At 41.4% G+C, this 21,010-nt stretch overlaps 1 protein-coding gene across 1 annotated transcript in view; it reads left to right on the forward strand.

The window, feature by feature from the left end:
- TANGO6 (transport and golgi organization 6 homolog) overlaps window positions 1–21,010 on the forward strand; it is a 136,345-nt gene that overhangs the window by 17,622 nt on the left and 97,713 nt on the right. The window contains exons 6-10 of the mRNA XM_024556161.4: window positions 160–322; window positions 1,821–1,903; window positions 16,244–16,356; window positions 18,076–18,252; window positions 19,825–19,951. Coding sequence (XP_024411929.2) covers window positions 160–322; window positions 1,821–1,903; window positions 16,244–16,356; window positions 18,076–18,252; window positions 19,825–19,951 — 663 coding nt within the window. The remainder of the gene's footprint in view (window positions 1–159; window positions 323–1,820; window positions 1,904–16,243; window positions 16,357–18,075; window positions 18,253–19,824; window positions 19,952–21,010) is intronic.

The raw sequence follows: 21,010 nt of genomic DNA on the forward strand, positions 1-21,010 counted from the left end.
AAACAAAACAAAACAAAAAAACCACAACGATTTTGTTGAATCAATGTTATTGCAGTGAGTTTATCTTTGGGCTTAAAGAAATTAGTGTTTTCTCTTCTTAGTTAATGTAATGCCCCTTGTAAAGAGCCTGGTATTTACTTCATGTACTTTTTATTTTAGATTCTGGATTTATTTCACTTTCAAGATAAATTGACAGCACGACAATTTCAGAGAGTGGCCACCACCACCTTCATCACTATGTCAAGGGAACGCCCACAACTGGCAGCAAAGTACTTGCTTCAGCCAGTGTTAGCGCCTCTGCGTCGGTGTCTGAGTACAGCAGGTAAAGGAGGACGTCCGGTGACCGGGGTCCCTGCAAGTGGCTTCAGTCTGTGGTAGTTCAGTGAGTTTAGTTTTACCTTTTCCCCCCAACTTTTTATTTTGATAAACGTATTTCATGTCAGTTCCAATAAGAGTACAGTGGACCACCCCTCTACACTTCACCTAGATTAACCAATTGTTAGTTTTTGGCCACGTTTGCTTTATCTTCTCTTTTTCTATATATATACATTTTTTTCTGAAACTTTTGAGAGTTAGTTGTAGGCATCATCTGTTTACAGAATTTATTCAGATTTCTCTGATTGTCCCATGAATTTCTTTTATAGCTATTTTTTAAAAATCCAGAATCCAGTCAAGAAACAGGCATTGCATTCACTTGCGTCTTTTCAGTTTCTTTTGATGTAGGATAGTTCCCCAGTTTTTCGTCTTTCACCACGACATTTTTGAAGAGCCCCGGTTATAGAATGTTCCTCTGTTTGTATTTGTCTAATTGTTTCCTCGTGATTAGATCCAGGTTAAACACTTCAGCAGGAGTACGACGTAGGAGGATGGTTTTTTTCTCAGTCTCCATCACATTAAGGGGCCCAGTTTATCCCATTATTAGCAATGTTATATTTGACTATTTGATTAAGGTGGTAGCACACAGATTTCTCCATTGTACAGATGCCTTCCTCCCTAGGTAATTAGTAGTGCACGGAATGATAGTCTGAGGCTGTGTGGGCACTGTTTCCCAATAGTCTTTCATACTGTGGTACAGCATCCATTGATGGGTCTTGCCAATAAAATGGCGACCTTCTATTTCTTCTGTTTCTTCTATTTTGTTACATGGTATTCTGTAAAGAAGATCTTTTCCTTCTCCCTACCTTACTCCTTTTAAAATAATAATTACTTAAGTATCAGTCTAGATTTATAGATTCTTTTTTAATTGGTTACCAAACATTCCTGTCATTCATTTCGATGCTTGTGTTTTCCCATATTTGGCCAGTGGGTTTAGTTCTGTTTTAATGTCTTAAAAGATTGGCATTTTCACCACTTCCCTTAATACGTTTTTATGCTTTATTGAGTTTAATGCTGGGGTGCTGAGTATCATCATAGCATTCTTAGTGATTCAAAAAAAATTTCTAGATAGTAGTTCCTAAGGTTAAAAATGAAAAAACAAAGTTTAATGTTATGGTTAAACCAAGTTTAGGTCTGTGCAGACTTTGTGTAGAAGTCATTCTGTAGTAGGAGTCTTTCTGGGTGTGTGTGGTGGGGTGAAGTGGCGAGGGGTGGAGAAAATCAATTCTTTTACACAGTAAGTCTTCACCAGGTGGAGCCTTGGGGAGGTGAAAGTTATTTGGACATGACAAACATGATATTTGAGCAAATACTTAAAAATTTCTTTGTATGTTTAATAGGAATCCAGGAATCCTAGAATCAGTATATTCTTCAAAAAATGGCTTAAAAATGAAATATTATTTCAGTTGGCCTTAGTGAAGGTAATTTTGGTTTTTGTTCTCTAGAGATTCCAGAGAGTGACATGGTGCCAGGGACCATCTTGGTGAGAGAAGAAGAACTTAGTAGATGTATTGAGGATATATTTAAGGTTGGTAATTTGAGTCACTAGTGTTTTTAGGTATATTTGTACTTAATCTTTTAAATTATTTTGTCGCCCTGGCCGTGTAGCTCAGTCGGTTAGAGCATTGTCTTGATCTGCCAAGGTGGCGGGTTTGATCTCCATCCCGCCAGGGCACATACAAAAAGCAACCAATGGATGCATGAATAAGTAGAACAACAAATCGACATTTCTCTTTCTCTTTCTCAAATCAATAAATAAAGTTTAACAAAAGAAATAATTTTGCCCTTTTAATTGATACTTTAAGAATTAGAATGATTAGTCTTAAATTCCAAATCATAAATCTTTTCACTTAAAAATTTTTCTTATTTATTTATTTTTAGAGAGAGGAGAAGGCAGAGAGCGAGGGAGAGAAACGTTAATGTGTGGTTACCTCTCACGTGCCCCCAAATGGGGAGCCCAGCCCGCAACCCAGGCATGTGCCCTGGATGGGAATTGAACTGGTAAACCCCTTTGGTTCTCAGGCCAGCACTCAGTCCACTGAGCCACACCAGCCAGGGCTGCATTGATTGGTTGATTCTTGCGGGTGGCCTGGCTGGGGATCAAACCTGCAACCTTGGGGTATCAGGACCACGACGTTCCAACCAACGGAGCTTCCCAGCCAGGGCAAAACTGACACATTTTGAAACTCTCAGTTTTGTCATTTATCCGAACGTTAACGGTTTATATTCTCTAACGGGCACATACCACTGATGAAGGCGTGTCTTTTAAAGAAATTGACACAGACATTTATCATACTGGAGGCTTCCTAAAAGTGTGTGTACATTTTGAATCTACTTTATAATTTCGATAGTAATTACTATCATAAAGAAGTCTGAGTAAATGAATTCTGCAAATGACTTATCTAAATATATACTTAAATGAAAAAATATAAATTGTATATTATATGATTTTATGATATGAATCAAATATGTATTTGTAGGCAGAAATAAAATCCATTGTGTTAGGGCCAGGTGGACTTGGGGTAAATACTTTTTTTAATGTGCATTTCAATAAATTTACAATAGTATTTTACTATACAAAATATTAACAAGAGGCCCTGGCGGGTGTGGCTCAGTGGATTGAACACTGGCCTGTGAACCAAAAGGGCACCGGTTCAGTTCCCAGTCAGGGCACGTGCCTGGGTTGCAGGCCAGGTCCCCAGTTGAGGACCTGCAAGAGGCAACTAATCAATGTTTCTCTCTCACATCTATGTTTCTCTCCCTCTCTTCCTCCCTTCCTTCCCCTCTCTGTAAAAATAAATAAATAAAATCTTTAAACTTATATTTATAAGAGGAAACAACTTTTAAAACTGTGCTCCATCTAAAAAGGTGCAGCCACTTTGGAAAGTACTTTGGCAGTTTCTCACAATGTTAAACATGGAGTTATATGACCCAGCAGTTCCACTCCTAGGTATATACTCAGGAAAAATGAAAACGTGCTCCCACAGAAGTCTGTACACGAATGTTCACAGCAGCACTATTCATAATAGCTAAACTATGGAAACAACCCAAATGTCTGTCGACAGATGAATGGATAAACAAATGTGATATGTCCACATAATATACTGTTTTTTAGCCACAAAAAGGAATGGATTATGGATACAGATCACAACAGATGAACATTTTAAAATTATAATTTAAAAATTTAAAAAGAAGCCAGACACCAAAGACCACGCATTGTGTGATTCCATTTGTATGAAGTGTTCAAGATAGGCAAGTTCACAGAGACGGAAGGTGGATTAGTGGTTGCTGGGAGTTGTGGCGGAGGATTGGGAGTACCTGCGCATGGGCGTGGGGTTTCTTTTTGATGTACGGAAAATGTTCTCGAATTAGATAGTGGGATAGTGGTGATGGTTATACAGCCTTGTGAATATACTAAAAACTACTGGATTGGACATTATAAGAGAGTGAATTTTATGGCATGTGAATTATATCTCAATAACTTAAAAATTTATATTCCACACTTCTCATTTCTTTTCTATGGCAGTAAATTAAACATTTTAGAGTAACTTCAAATTTTAGTTTGTTATGAAATATAATAGTTCAAACATACAAAAAGTGTGATGAGTAAAACACTCGTATACCCATCACTCAGCTGAAGTTCTCCACCTATTCATCCCTGCTCTCATTTCCCTTGCTTCCCACCTGAAGGGAGTCACTATCCTGAATTTGTATTTATTATTCCGTAAGTTATTTGTAGTGTTATTGTGCATGATTTTATTTATTTATTTATTATTTTTTTAATTGTATTTATTTATTTTTAGAAAGAGGTGAAGGGAGGGAGAAAGAGAGGAAGAGAAACATCAATGTGTGATTGCTTCTCACACACCTCCAACTGGGGGCCCGGCCTGCATCCTAGGCATGTGCCCTGACTGGGAATTGAACCGGCAACATTTCAGTTCGCAAGCCAGCACTCAATCCACTGAGCCACACCAGCCAGGGCTGATTTTAATTTATTTAAATGACATCGTAATGTAAATGACTTTATTTCATTCATTTTCACTACTAGATGTTATTCCGTTACATGACTATATCACCATGTATTTGTTTATTCTTGTATTGGGAGACATTTGAGTTGTTTCCATGGAGTTTTTGCCAATCTGTTATGTACACTGTAATTTTAGTTAGCAATTAGTTCTTTTATTACTAGGAGGTTAAGCATCTTTTTGTGTTTTTAGTTCATTCATATTTTTTATCTCTCTAAATTGTTCATATATTTTGCCCCTTAAAAAAATGTATTTGCCTCTTTTAGAGTAAATGTTTTTTGTAAAGCAGCTTTTTTGAGGTATACTTTAGAGACCATAAAATAATGTTTTAATTGTGCAATTGTTAGTAAATTTACAGAGGTGTGAAACCATCACAATGCAGTTTTAGAACATTTCAGTCACACCCTCCCCGCAAAGGTCCCTTGCGCCCGTTTGCAGTCACCCCCTGTTCCCACTCTCAGGCCCAGGCAGCCCCCAGCCTGCACTCTACCTCTCCGGCTTTGCCGTTTGTGGGCGTTTTGTGTGAGCGGGTCGTGCAGCATGTGCTCTTTTGTGCCTGGCTTCCCTCTCTCAGCATAATGATTCTGCAGTTCATGTGCTGCAGTATCATTATTTTGCCCCTTTTTTTGCTAAGTGATATTCTATTGTATGACTGCGCCACAGTTTGTTCATCTGTCCATCAGTTGGTGGACATTTGAATGTAGAGTAAATCTTGTTTTAAAACAGCTTTATAAGATACAATTCACATATTGTATAGTTGACTCATTTTAAGTGCAAATCAATGGTTTTTTAGTATATTCATAGATTTGTGCAGCTGTCATCCCAGTCTATTTTAGGACATTTCATTACCCAAAAGAAACCCCACACCACCCCCAGTTCCCTTCACCACCATTCCTCCAGCCCTAGGAAGCCATTAACTAACTACAGATTTACCTATTCTGGATATGGCATGTAAATGGAATCATATCATGTGTTTTCCAAAGCAACCTCACCATTTGACGTTTCCACCAGCGGTGTAAGAGAGTGTGTCGTCAATCTTATTCTTTCAGATAAGGAGGCAGGTGCTTTTGTTTCAAGCTTTATGTATGCTACTTATAAATTTGTAGATATAAAACGCCTGCTTGAAAATTCAAAATTCATTCTCCGTTTACACTCACTTTTTACTAAAGGGAGATGTTTTCTACCCTTTTATTTAATTTTGCTATTAAAAAACAAAGAGTATACCTTTTACAGGGTTGGCCTGGCATACTAATATGGAATTATTTTGCTCATAAATAAAACATGACGTAGTGACTTAGTGAATATAATGCTGTTTTTATTTTATTATATTTTTAAAGATTTTATTTATTTATTTTATAGAGAGGGGAAGGGAGGGAGAAAGAGGGGGAGAGAAACATCAATGTGAGGTTGCCTCTCACACACCCTCTACTGCGGACCTGGCCCACAACCCAGGCATGTGCCCTGGCAGGGACCCGTTTGATTGGCAGGCCAGTGCTCAATCCACTGAGCCACACCAGCCAGGGCTGTTTTTTTTTATTTTTAATGCCTCATTTAGAGACTTATGAAAAGAAAGTTCTTATGTCCTGTTCTACGTATTGATAGTCAAGGACTTTTCAGATTATAGGAAGATAAGAAACTGTGTAGAGCAGTCTAGAAAGCAAATGATCTGAATTAGAAAACAAGGCCCAACTAACTTTCAAAAAGATTATTTTTACTTCCTTCCCATCCAAGGGACCCCATGGTGAAAAGCTGTTAAGGGGTTGAGTGTGGAGTGTCGGAAAGACTTGGAAGTGCTGGTAAGGGTAGGGCTACTTGTGACTGCACTTTTATACAAACCCCTCACAGTGTTCCTTGGAAGTCAATACATTGTTTTTAAAAGTAAAAGAAAGCAAAACAGCTTCTTGCTGGCAAGTGAATTAGCCTCTAAAAACAGGGAGAGCCAGCAATAATGAATCCTGTCATTTCTCCTACTATTGCCCCAAAAAGAGTGGGGGCGGGGGAATTCATTTCTAGTTTGGTGAACAATTTGGTGAATTTAAAACCTCCTGGAGCAGCAAGCAAAACAGTGCGCCTTAGACGCTTGATCGTGCATGAGGATTGGGACTATGGTGCAAGCAGGAAGGGGTGCGGAAGAGCAATTATTCTCTCTGCAAGGTTTTGGCAGCTCAGCCACAGCAGGAAAACAAAGGAAATGTGTATGTTGGAGGGAAGTGGTAAACACTGTGTAAAATTTAGCTACAAAGGATGTGTTGTCTTTTTTTATTAACTTACTGCTAATACTAAATTACAGAGTACAGCTCAAAGGGAGGGAGAAAGGAAAACATCTGAGGTGGTTGAGTTGACTCAGCAACTCCCTGGGTGACAAGAGGGTGCAAGTGGGTGTTCAGTTTGAGAGAGGCGTTTGGGAACATTTCCAGCTCTGGTTGTCTCTCCCTTCCTTTCTTTTCTTTTTAACAGATTTATTGAGATATAATGCACCTACCACAGAATTCACACAGTTAAAATGTTCAATTCAGTGTTTTTAGTATATTCGCAGCATTGTGCGTCCATCACTACAGTCTAAGTTTAGAATATTATTTTTGCTCCCCCTGAAAGGCCCCCATGCCCATTAGCTGTCACTCCCCATTCTTCTCACTTTGCCCCCCAGCCCTAGTCTACTTTCTATTTGTATAGATTTGCCTGTTCTGGACATTTCATATATATGGAACCATGTAATATGTGGCTTCCGTACTTGGCTTTTCATTTAACATGTTTTTAAAAAAAATCTTTTACTGTATTTTTTTCCATTACCATTTAGCCCCCTTATGCCCCCTCCCCCTGCAATCACCACACTGGTGTCCATGTCCATGAGTCCTTTTTACTTTTTGCTTTCACCCCCCAGTCTCCCCTCACTTAACTTGTTTTTAAGGTTCATCCATATTGTAGCATGAAGCGCTAAGTACTTCATTCCTTTAAATGCTGACCAGTATTTCAGTGTAGGGATATACCACATTTTGTTTATTTATTCATCATGTGATGGACATCTGTGTTGTTGCTGCATTTGACTATTATGAGCAATGCTGCTATGGGCATTCATGTGCAAACTTTGTGTGTGGGTATGTTTTCATTCCTCTTGGGTATGTACCTAGGAGTGGAAACGCTAAATCATATGGTAACCCTGTTTAACCCTTTGAGGAACCACTAGACTGTTTTCCAAAGAGGCTGTGCAATTCTGTATCCCCACCAGCAATCCATGGGAGTTCCACTTTGCCCATAGTTTGGCCAATACTTGTTATTATTCTTTTGTAAAATTACAGTCCTCCTAGTGGGAGTAAGGTAGTATCTCACCGTGGTTTTGATTTACGTTTCCCTAATCGCTAATGATATTGAACAGTCTTTCATGCCTTCTTTAGAGAAATGTCTGCTAAGATCCTTCGCCCACTTATAAGTTGGGTTGTCTTTTTATTTTCGGTGGGTTGAGGGATGGGACTCACCCTCACCAACAACTCTCTCCAAAAAAATCGTCCTCACCAGCCTCCTGTCAGTCCCCGCACTTGTGATCCTTCTCTGCCCTCTTTCTGAAGAGGCATTTCTGTGGTCCTGTTTTCATCTACTGCAGCTTTATGTCTCTTCTATTGTGACATTTCCAAGTTACCATTGTGTCCCCTGTGTTGTGACAGCCGCCCATCTCACTGCCATCTCGTCCTCCAGCGGCAGAGCCCCTAGTTCCTCAGAGGCAGTTTCACCTTTACTTTATCCGCAGTTCTGACCAGATCAAATTATGACCACAGCAGAATTAGAAGGAATAAATCAGACTGACTGGGGCACACTGATGAGAGTGGCAGCAGAGAGGAGCAAGAAAGGAGACAGGAAAAGAACCCCCAAAGGGCATAAGAATTTGGAGAAACAAAGTGTGTTGGGGCTGGTACATCCACTATGTGTACTTTATTTTAGGAGGCAGGGATTGCCTATAGTTCATTTTGTAAGTACTCCCTTTTGAAACAGTTAAAGTATAAATACATTTTGATGTTCTAAGGACTGACCCCTCACCTCTCGGAATGAAAATTTTATGATGGGAACAGTTACGAGGGAGCGCCTTTCTACTCTTGCATCCTTCATGCACAGCAGCGAGTGGGGCAGGGTGGCTCTGGTGGGCCAAGTGGGAAGTTCTCGCCAATACAGGTGTGTTAGGTTGGTGCTGTCGCACTGAACTGAAAACTGGGCAGTTACTTGCACTTTATCCGCATATACTTCGCATCATTTCTGTGTGCGTACCTTACCTCTGGAAAAACTGCCTAAGCCAAAAGGGATATGCAGCTTCAAGAAAGAGCCTTCAGTCCATTGGCTTCCTATTGTGTTTGCTCTGATTCTGCCCGTCTGGGGCCCAGTCCCTAGGTGCTGAAATCCTTTTGTTCTCCCTGATATGAGAGGGATAAGTGGTTTTTCTGTGCCTAGAGAGGTGAAAAGAGGCCTCAGTTGCATAGAGGTTGGTTCTGAGTAGAGTAGGATAAGAGAATTCCAATTCTTTCTGATTTGGACATTTTCTTTCTCTTAAGAGAGCTGGCCAGGATCTGATGGTGGACCTATGTGAATGTGGGGTGGGGGTAGGGGGGATTACTTTTAGTATTCCTTATAGCACTTGCTAAGAATTCCTAAAAGTAGAAGAAATTTTCGGGTAGGAAAGGCTAGAAGGTACCCAATTAGCTTATTTTCTTCATTCTCATTTCTATTTTATCTCTCTGTTTCCAGATTCAGGGAATCTGGACTTTAATTACCCAAGCATTTTTCCCGCATTAATCTTAATGAATTTCTAATTAAAGTTTCCTTGTCAGATTGGCTAGCTGATGCCTCTTTCTGAATTTTTAATTATTTTTAATAGAGTAAATTGGAATAATACACTCTTAGAGCTGGGGGGACTTTAATGATAGTTAGTATAACCCCTCATTTATTTAAGATAGATCTTATTTTAGAGCAGTTTCAGGTTCACAGAAATTGAGCAGGAAGTGCAGAGTTCCCAAAAGTCCTCTGGCGCTGCACATGCGCAGCCTCCCCACGCCAGCATCCACGCCAGCGTGGCCCATTCGCTACAGCCGATGCATCTGCATCCACTTGTCAGCGTCACCCGAAGTCCATGGTTTACACCAGATTTGCTCTTGATGTGGTACATTCTTTAGGTTTTGACAAATTAATCCCTCATTTTACAGTAAAGGAAACGAAATCCGAAAGACTGCGATGTGACTCGTCCCAAATCATATTAGTGAGTGGCAGAGCTGGATGAAGGACCAACCTTTCCTTCTCTCTGTCTTTCCCTCACTCTTTCTGTATTTACAAAAGGTAATATTTGCACATGGTACAGGTTTCAGAAGTGCAAAAGGCTTTAAGTTAATCTCCCTCCCATCTATGGTTCTTCCTTAAAGACAGTCATTCTTTATGGGTGTTCCTTTCCCTAGCTGAACTGTAGCCTCGAATAACACGCAGAGGACCGAGGGAGGTGCCCTCCAAAGCTGTGGGGTCCGCCAGTGTTAGATTTCCTGAACGCTGCAGTCAGATTCTGTGCTGTATCTTAGTGACACGCACCTGGCCCTTCGGCTCAGGCAGAGCTAGCTTGGAGTCTGCCTCCGGGGTTGACTATCCATGTGACTTATATGCAGGTTGTGGGGATAAATAAGGTAACTTTTTTCATTGTATGCTTTAGTACATAACAGGTGCTCAAAAATGTCAGTTCCCTTTCAGTTCAGGGAAACTCTTTTTTTAAAAGATAACTTTATGTAGTATGCTCTGAAAGCATGCAGAATACAGAACATTGTGTGAGGTAACTTGTGCTGTTCTTTTGCCTCTTACAAGTGTTACTTAAACTGAGTAAGTGCATTAGCAGTTCTGGAACATTGCTATCAAAAGGATCACTGTGATATTTTAGAAGGCAGCATTTGCCTAGTTTAATCTCTAACGGGGGCGAAATCAAGTTGCAGCCTGTGCTGGATTTCAATGTTAAGATTAAGTCAGCTTCATTCTGAATAGACTCATCATGTCTTTATTTCCACGTGTCCATCCCTGCAAAAGATAAGGCCATAAATTAAGATGACAGTTCCATTTACAGTGGTATCAGTGAGAATAAAACATTTAGGAGTAAATTTAACATTCGCACAAAGCTGTTTATTTTACAAAATGTTTTGACATGAATTATCTTAATTGGTCCTTGTGCCAAAAGCTTGGTGTCTACGTTATAAATGAGGAGGCTGAGGTGAAGGAAGGTTTAAATGTCTGGTCCGTGTTCACTCACTTAATATGCGATGTGGGGCAGAAACCAAACCACACCCACGTTTTCTGACTCCTGATTTCCCAGGGCTTTTTCAGTTACTCAACAGGGGTCTCCAAGGGACGTGCCTAACAATGTAATGGGAGTCTGTGAAATGAGAGATGGGGCGTGTGAGGACTGCTTTCTGTTTGGTTTTGCTTTGAAACAGAAATGCATGATTATTCTTAATACTTTTGAACATTTGGACTCTTGTGAGTTTTTTCTTTCCTTTTTTTCCCATAAATTTCTAGTCAATCCTTTTAGAGAAATGCAGTCTTCCAGACGTTGAGGATAGGTGCTGAACAAGCCGATACAGTAAAATAAAGTGTCAGGCCTTCTTTTGTTCAGTTTTCTCTCCCTTTCATGGCCGAAGTTCTCTTCTGTTTAGTTCATTCGCATTGATTGAGTAGCTTCTGGCTACAGGTTTTTTTTTTCTTTAATGAAAATACAGAGGGCATTGTAACTTCCCCAAAAAATAGAGCTTTAGAGAAAATGAACATCAGTCGGTCTACCTTGTTCATTTATTCTTTGATTCAGTTCATCGGTCACAAAAAATATTCACCAAGCACTTACTAAATGCCGGATACTCTGCGAGGTTTACAAATACAGAAATGATTAAGAGCCAGCCACTGCCTTCAGGGAGCTCCCAGTCAAGCAAACAAAGAGTGACAGGGAGGCGCGGCCTATAATTAAGTGCCCAGAGACATGCCTGTTACTCTGGGAGCAGCAGCCCTCTGAGCTCAGATGCAGTGTGAGGCTTCGCCGCAGACGCTGTCTCTCATGCTGGCTCTGTGGTGGAGAGCCAGGCTGCATCCGGAAGGAATGTGGAAATCCCAGAAAGGAATGAGGAAAGCTCCCGGCTGCCGGCGGGGCCCTGGTGCCTGTCGGTTTTCTGTTCTAATCTGTTCTGAGCTGCTGTGGTTTTTATGGAGCCATACTGTTCTCTTATTGTGCCCCTCAGCTCTGTCCTACACATTTACACGGGAGAAGCCCCAGGTAGTTATGGAAGTTCAACTGCAAAGCACATTTCACTTACTCGCAGAAGGGCTTTATACACCAAAGAATTGAAAAGGTACCTTGCGAGTCTGTCTCTCCCTCCCCTGCTTCAGCTTTCCCATCTCTTGGTGTTTTGTTGGGTGATCCCTGGCTGTACAGATACTTTAAGTAACCAGAACACTTCAACTAAATAGGATTTCATCTTTAAAGTACTAAGTTCACAACTGATAGAACAGAAATTACGTGAGAAAGGGGTAATTGAAGATTCGGTGTTTCAAAATTTTTTGGGTGGGGAAAGCTGGCTTATTTTTTTCAACTACTCTTACCTCTTAATGGCTGAGGTAGCAGAAAGATATAGAAGAAAATGAGCAAACTTGCAGCCAAGTCAGAGAATGCTAGGTTAGACATGAAAGAGGCCTTAAAGCTTCATTAATCCAACCCCTTTACTTTCCACATAAGGAAACTGAGACTCATTTGATTTGTGTTAAGTCTCACAACTGGTCAGTAAAAGTATCTACAAACAACCCTGTGTGAAATGTACCCAATAGTTATACTGCTGAAAGAAGGATAATTTCAAATGATACAGAATATTCTTACCACAGGTAGAAATAATATAGGAAGTACTGAAGTGTGTTTCAGAACTTGAATTCCCATCCCACTGTGCCTCTAGGTGAGCAGGGAGGACCCGCCACTAGGAAGAGACTACGCATGAGCACAGTGCAAGGAAACTCCACACACCGGGGTGTTAGGGCACGGAGACAGCGCAGTAGGGCCGCCCTCAGTGGGCAGGAAGCAGCTCTCCTATTGTGCCTTCACTGCCTCTTCAGTTGGTACTGTCACCAGCCTGGTGAGGTGGGGACTGGCCCAACAGTTTTCTCCATGTGCAGTGTGACTTCCGTGGAAGGACCATTTTTTGTTTTTGTTTCTTTCCCTAGAGCATCTGGTCATTGTCAGTGCTGGCACCAAGAGATCATAGTTCAGCACTGGCTGAATCAGTCTGGCCTCGCTGTTCCTTTATTGTATTGATACAAGTCAATAATCTGGGGAGCCCACTTAAGGGGGAAGTGACCAGAGCCCACTTTGGAAGTATAAGTCGGTGCGGACCAAACTGTTCCCCTAATGTGAGTTCAGTGTGAGGCAAGAGACTGGAAGGAAGGGGCTGTGGTTGGGAAGGACTGGCTACGGTATGGCCACCATAATACTTGGTAGAAGGGGGCGACTTACTGAGACTCTGAGGAGGAGGAAGTGGTACAGAAGCCGCTGTCCATGGTGCCACTCAGGCACTCCAGCTCTTTTTTGCAGAGATTGCAGACATAGGGTTATTAATAGCAAACTGTCGTGAAATACAAAAAAAACATAACATTTACCATTTTAACCACTCTAATTCAGTGGCATTAAGTCCATTCATGATGCTGTACAACCATCACCACTGTTTAGTTTCAGAACTTTTAAAAAATATATATTTATTTATTTTTAGAGAGAGGGGAAGGGAGGGAGAGAAAGAGGGAGAGAAACATCGATGTGAGAGAGAAATATGGATCAGCTGCCTCTTGCACGCCCCAGCCAGGGACCTGGCCCACAACCCAGGCACGTGCCCTGACTGGGAAACGAGCCGGCGACCTCTGTGCAGGCCAGCGCTCCATCCACCGAGCCACACCAGCCAGGGCGCTGGTGCATTCCCGAGGAGGTGCGCAGTGATGTGCAATAAATGGTAGTTATTGTTTGCTTCATAAAAGCTATGACTGGGGGGTTCCTTTAAATTGTGTGCCACTGTGTCTAAACTGCTTGTGTAACAAAAACTGAGGTAACGCAACATAGTCACCTCCTCCAATAGGTGTGGAAGTAGGGAATTTGACTTTTGCCTCCCAGGCCAGTTGAGGAAGTGAGAGAGAACTGTATATTCAAAGACTAAAATGCTATTAGAATTTAGAGGAGAAAAGTCACTACGGGTGATTAGATGCTTAATGAATATTTGAATTAGTGAATAAGTGAGTGAATGAACGAATGAACAGTTGAACAGTCAAATACACAGCAGGCCTATGGAAGAGGTCGAACTTGACCTGGGTCCATTTAACATGTACCACTGCCTGTCTGTCATCTACAAAATACAATCTGGGCTTTAGGACACAGAGCAATCTGTAAGGTGGGTAAGGGGAACTGGGCTATGGCCAGTGCAAAACCTTTGGGAAACAGATACACTTCCATCAAGGAAGTTTAAAGGAAGGTAGATTTGGGCTTAGTACAGGAAGAATTTACTGTTAATGTGGAGCGGGGGTGACAATCCTGTATGCGTCCGGCTGTGGCCATTTAAGTTCTTTGAGATGTAGAGAAAAGGAGACTTTATTTCTGAATCTTTCCACTTGGAAAAAAACTTCACTTCTCTGTTCCTGTCAGTGACCTTCATGGATTATTAGTGGATGAATTGATAGGAGTTATTCTTAGTTTCTCTTTCCTTCCCCGTGCTCTTCCCCTCATCACTCTCTCTTCTTTTAACCTGTTTTGTTTTCCCTCATCACGCTCACCAGTATCTGATACTATATGTTTATTGCTTATTTGCTGTCCCCCCAACTATTAATAGAATATAAGCTTTGAAGCAGGTAACTTGTTCACCAGTATATGCCTCACATCCAGCTGACACTCAGTAAAACACTTGCTGAAGTTTTATATAAAAATAAATAACACATGTATAAAAAGCTGTACAGTTTTTCCTAAATATAAAAGTAGTACTTGTTTCTTGTTGATAAAATACAGAATAATACAAGAAGAGAATTTAAAAATTGGAGGAATTTATCAACAACAATGTATACACCCCTGAGAAGTGCCCTTGATTGAGTTCACGTTAAAGTTTGAGATGTTTTGGCCCAATCAAGCCAGGAAATAATAAAGATTTAACCCCATCTGTTTTTTTGTTTGTATTGTTTTGTTTTTAATGTACAAAAGGTGCTGGTAAGGAAGGATGGCTCCATAGGGATTACCTCTGGGAACGCAGAATCCAGAGCCAAACAATAGGCTTTTACGTTATCTGGGGAATCTCCTTTTTACCTCCTGTAATTGGTGGTATATAATTAGGCCTGCATATTACTTCTGAATTCTGCCATACAATGCACTTCATTTAGCTGGGCTTACGGAGATTAGATCATGCACAGGAAGCTGGCTTCTTGGTTATCGAGCTCCACAGAGGAGTTGGGAGGCTTCAGGAGTGTGAAATATTAGGGCTGATTTAAAGGGACAGGGCTTCTGGAAAAGCAGAGATTTTTCCCTCGTGGTGCCTGCATGACCTGTAGTGTCCCATAAGCAGCGTTGATTCCTACCTTTTTTAAAAAAGTTTTATTTATTTAGTTATTTTTAGAGAGGGGAAGGGAGGGAGAATGAGAGGGAGTGAAACATTGGTTGCCTCTTGCATGCCCCCAGTCCTGGGGACCTGTCCTGCAACCCAGGTCCTGATTGGGACCTGAACCAGAAACCCTTTGGTTTGTGGGACAATGCCCAGCCCACTGAGCCACACCAGCCAGGGCTGAATAAGGGCCTCTTTCAGCTTCCCTTTCCTCGTCCTTTAAAACAGGACTGCTAACACAGACTTTGGGAGATTGTTAGAATTTTAATGAGCTGACTCCTTAAAGAATCTAAGATAGTTCCTGGAAGATGAAAACCCTGCCATAGTTCCTGGGGCACATACTGGGTCTGTAGCATGTAAGTGTCTCTTCTTTCTCCTTCCGTCATCGTCATCATCGCTGTCCACGCTGCCAGGCTTTTACCAGAACAGAGTTTCATTTTCAGACCCTACTGCGTTTGACTGGAGCTCTGAATGGCATTTTGCATTTCTTAAGTACTTTAAGTTACCCGCCTTGAGTTGTTGTTGTAATTGGCCTACTTGCCTTATTCTTCGTGATAGATGACTCTTACTCATTTTTACATTCATGACAGCACCTAGGACAGTACTTTGATCTCTGGGTATTCAAAAAAATTATGTACCATAATTATTGTTAATAAGAATCAGCATTCGCACACACTTAACCCTATAAAGTCAGTGAGGATCTAGGTACACAGCATGACTTCTTCAAACATTTATTGATTTGGAGAGAGTAGGACATGCCCCTGTGGCAGTGGTGGTGTCTTAAGAGTGACAAATCTAGAGCAATCTATGTTTTTGTGGGTTTTTTTCCAAACCTGTTTTATCTTTTTTCTATATGGCATTAATTGCTTGTTAGTTCCTAAGAGTAGAGCCTTCAGCAGTAAGAGAATTATTGTGCAGATGAATAATAGGCAGATTAGGAGACTCGGAGGGAGTCAAAAGTAGGAAAGTGAGGGGTCAGCAAATGGGTTAATTTACCCACGTTGCCCAGCAGTTTTTCAGGCTGCGCACACAAAGGAGCTGTAGTCCTGCCTCCCTCCCTGTGTCTGAGCCTGTCTGTCAACCTCAAACGGTTTCACTGGCCTCAGAGCTAAAATTGTTCGTCTTAGGACCAGTGTTGCTCACGTAGGACTCTGAGCCCTGCTAATGAGCGTATGGTGTTTGAGTCCCGTTCCTCTGGCCTCATAGTCACGATACCTCTCACCGTCTCCTTTTCCCTAGGTGTACGTGGTCGGGAACGAGCCTTTAACAGTTTTGGTGGATTCCCTGCTTCCAGTCCTGGGAGTGTTCTTTTCTCTCTACTGTTTTACCAAGCAGAGTGTGTCGCACGTAAGGTAAACAACCAGAGAGCCTTATTTGTTTATAAATAGCGAAGTCTTCTCTTGCGTGTTGTTCTCTTTTTGAATTTGACTTACGCTACCTTGTAGTTGTTTTTTCCTTTCGAAGTCACGAACACATTGGAGAATCCTCTCATTCTGCTCACCTAGAAGAGAGCTTTGCAGATTGAAGGGGATTGGATGCAGTTTTTAGAGTGACTTTCCTGAGCCTCAGTCCTAGACATCAGCTAGGAAATCTTTGTTTACGTGTGTGAACATGCCACTGTTTAATCAGTGAGAACTGCTGGAATTACGTGTCCGGGCGGGAGGCCGTGGGATGGATCATGACTGCCTTGTGGGGAGCTGGAAACCAAGCTCGGGAGATCGGTCTGAAGGCGGCACTCTAATTGAGACTTGGATTTGGTGCTGGTGCTGCACAGTGCTGTTTAGAACGAAGGTGTTGCTTAGCCATCCAGAAAATAATCTTTTGCGCTGGAATTTAAGTATTCCAGCTTATTAAGTATTCCGCTTATGTCGCTTCTTCCTGCTTAGAAGAGTGCATATCCTTTCTAAAATCCTACAGAATTCTGATGTTTGGTGTTTGGAAACCTCCCACATATAACCTGATATGCCATCGTACCTTCTGCACTCAGTTGTTATGAAGACTAACTATGCGCTAAATTATTTAGCGAATAGAAAACTACCATCATCGAGTGGTGAAGGAAGTACCGTTGACGCTTGAACAACATAGGTTTGAACTGTGTGGGTCGACTTAGACACTATTTTTTTCAGCAAATACCTGTGCTGTTTTCAGTCCATGGTTTGCGAGTCCATGGTTGCGGAAGGGCCAACTGTATGCATTAATCTCTCCATTTTATATGGGGGCCTGAGCGTCTTCAGGGTTTGGTATTTGCTAGGGGTCCTGGGACCAATTCTCCACAGATACCAAGGGGCAGCTTAGGTTTTTGGGGAGTCAAAGTTATACATGGATTTTCGACTATGCAGGGGGCTTGGTGTCCCTAAGCTCCACACTGTTCAAGGGTCAGCGGTACTCAGTCTTGCATATTAGTCAAAGCTTACATCTTGCCTTTGACTCTAACTTTTGGTTAGTGCGTCACTGTGGCCCAAAGCCATAGGGAAGTGACAATAGCAAGGTGCACTGGAAGATGGAGACTACAAATACATGAATTTGGCCTCAAAGGACCATCCATGTAATAACTCTTGTCTCAGTTTTGAAGCTCAGGTTCTTGTAGCCCTGTCATGTCCACATCAGGGACTGAGAAGGAAGATGAAACGTATATTCCATTCCTCTCTTAGTTGATTGGCACCAATAAAGGCGATGAGGAGCTAGCAGGAATTTGTCAGTATGCTGGTTCTTGGTCACCAGCAGTTGGGCCCGTTGATAGTGACGGTTTCATCAGTGTAAATTTGCTTTCACAGTGCCTGATCCAAGGACAATGGGTACACTTGGTATTATTTTTAAAAACTCACGTGGGACTCATATGTCATATCAAGGTTGCTTCTAGAGCCAAAGACCAGTCCGTGATTCATTGGATTTCAGGATACTTGTGTTCTGAAATTCACAAGAAGCATACTTTCCACTCCTGCACTTCAGTAGAGTACTAGGTGGTTGTGCCAGCATTTAGAATGCAGTGGGACCCAACAGTCTTTCTTTCTGTCTTGTTTGATGTGTAGAGTGAGATGACAAGCTCATTTATAACTATTTTTTCCTGCCAGGTCACTTTGCCAAGAAATCTTATTATGGATTCTGGGGAAACTGGAGAGGAAGAAAGCAATTGCCAGCCTGAAAGGTTTTGCGGGATTGGACAAATCTGTGCCTTCTCTCCATTCTCTGTGTCAGTTTAGAGCTGCCACTCAAGGTGGCATAATGATTACCATCAAAGAGGCCATTTGGTGAGTCCAACCATCCTTGCTGTCTCTCTTCAGATGCAATTGTACCGAAAAGGCCATTCTGCAGCTTGTCCACTAAGGGGCGCTGATACAAAGGAAACCAAAACCTGAAGAGGCTGAGGCTGAGGTGCTCTCTTTATTATAATCTCCAAATGAAATATGAGCCTTAAGTAATCCTCCAGCTTTTCTCTAGATGCTAACTAATAGGAGGTGCAGTTTACTGGAGCCTCGCGGCTCGCGTCACGGCAAGCCCATGTGCTTCACAAAGTCTTCGCCAGTGACTCAGAGGAAAGGGCAGACCAGTGTTTTCTCACTCTCAAAGGGGTATCTGGGTGTTCAGAGTCAGACTTATTCCTAAGGGAAATTGCTTGATAGCTGTCTTTTGTGATAATTTTATAGTGAGGGTTTGTTTCCCCTAGCGATTGGCTAGACGGTGTTTAATAAATGTTATTGGAATGGATTATTTATTTCTCCAGTATCTCACAAGTATATTTTAAGTTATTTCCATTTTCTGGGTGATATGTGTAGATGTTATACCTCAGAATGTAAATTCTTGTTGATCAGAGTTCATATAGTATTTAACTGGTGGCAGCTACTCTGCATCACATTACAAATGCTGCTGTTTGTCAGAGGGTTTAAATTTAATTTTTTAATCCACGGCTAACTTTAAATTTTGGAACACTCTTTCAATATGATGGACTTCAGGAAAACAGAAAAAACCACATTGATTGCAAACAGAATTACCTGTACAAACTCAAGCTAGTAATTTAATTTACTGAGAGTTGTTTGGTTGAGCGTTGGTAGGTTCTGTGGTTATAAGTATGCCTCCAGACTGAAAGAGTTTAAAAATTCTGGCATGTTTATTTTTTAAAATATGTTATTTATTTATTTTCAGAAAAATGGGAAGGGAGGGAGAAGGAAAGGGAGAGAAACATCGATGTGAGGGGGAAACATCAATCGGTTGCCTCTCTCACACCCCCAACCGGGGACCTGGCCTGCAACCCAGGCATGTGCCCTGGCCAGGAATTGAACCAGCAGCCCTTTGGTTCATGGGACAATGCCCAACCCACTGAACCATATGAGTCAGGGCTCTGGCATGTTTTTTTAAAAAACGCTTTGGAACAGTTTAGGCAGAGACCAATTTTGTGAATATACAGAGAATTTTATAGTATTTAACTTATCAGTAGTTAAAACTTACTGCTATCCTAACAAGTCCTTAGTGCACTTCTTAGTGCACGTTTGTCAAAATCAACTGTTCTCATTGAAACTAGTTTCTCTTCATGGTAGGAAAAATAGTGAGTAAGCAGGGCTGTCAGATCCTTAACCTGGGGTCTCTATGTGGACTTTTAGGGGCTGTAATCTCCTTGGAATTACCACAACAAATTTTCCTATATGCAAGCGTGGATTTTTTCCCCCTCTGGGGTAACAGGAAAATAATTTAAACAAAATTTTGAGATATTTCTAATGATTTGTTGTATGGAAATAACATGTTACTTTGGAATATTATTAATGGGGTTTCAAAAAAACATCTCTGGGTGATCAATCTTACCAAGATAAATCGACTCCACATTGCAGCGATGAGGATGAAGCCCTGTACCAGAAGGTGTCCTCAGAGCAGTGCCAGCTAGAGCATCTCGGGGACTTGCTGGCCCACTGCCAGGAAAGTGGTTTGGCTGGTGACTTCTTCATCTTCTGCTTGAAGGTAAGAGCTGCACATACAGTTCACAGTCAGCTTTACTCTAGGGTGGTATCAGGAGCCCCTTTGAATTTTAAAGGCCGTCATCATTTCAGGTTCTAAAATTAGGTCCTATTAGGAGAAATGATCAGAGAACATAAGGGTAATTTATTTTTTAGTAGGTTTGGTAAAAAGAAGAAACTTATCTTTGGCAATACATACATGACTGAATGACTTCAGCACTGAAATCTTAGAGAGGACCAGAGCAGAACTGTGGTCTATGAAATGGTTAATCTTTGCTCTGTGTTCACAGGAGGAACTCTTTTGAAGTTAATAGCAGGTTTTACAGCTATAAAGAAATCCCTTATCCTTTCTGACTATTGTTTTGTCAGGTATTTGGAAAGGAGATTTAGCAGTTAGTTCTGTCTCTCTCATTTCATTTTGTAGCCGCTTGCAACCTTTTCTGGGTTTGCTTCTTAGTTCTGGTGGTTGTGCTTCCTTTTGTCCTGATCTCCCACAGTAACCTGGATGCCATACAGTTTGTTACTTCTTATTTGCACTGTTTGAGAACACAAGCCAGGTGATCTCTGGTTCCCTGTCTTCTGGCTCTGCCTTCTTCATTATTTTCCCTAAATAAAGTCTACTCCAAGAGAATATGTGTGGAGTTTAGGGGATGATAGGGGTGCGGGAGCATGCAAGGGAGGAAGCAGGGCTGACACCGCTCGGATTTGAAGTAGGGGATACTATCTGATGCTGTCTCACCTCCCATGTTTACATCCACCCCCCTTGCCCAGCCACTCATTGTGAGGAACATTACAAGAATATATCTTCTAAAAAAAATTTAAAAAACTAAATAAAAAATTAAAAACAAAAAAAAGGAGAAAAACAAAGGAAAAAAGAATATATCCTTTTAATTGGATACTTAGAAATTTTTTTTGTTTAAAAAAAATCAAAGGGCTTTCATTGCTCTAAACCAAGGCTTTTCCAACTTGGTAATTATTGACATTTTGGGCTGGGTAATTTTTTGTTGGCAGCAGGTGAAGGGGAGATGGGAGGGAACCTTCTGGCTTTGGGGGGTAGGGAGGA

The sequence above is a fragment of the Desmodus rotundus genome, chromosome 12 (genome assembly GCF_022682495.2).
Source record: "Desmodus rotundus isolate HL8 chromosome 12, HLdesRot8A.1, whole genome shotgun sequence".
In the NCBI taxonomy this organism is placed as follows: Eukaryota; Metazoa; Chordata; class Mammalia; order Chiroptera; family Phyllostomidae; genus Desmodus; species Desmodus rotundus.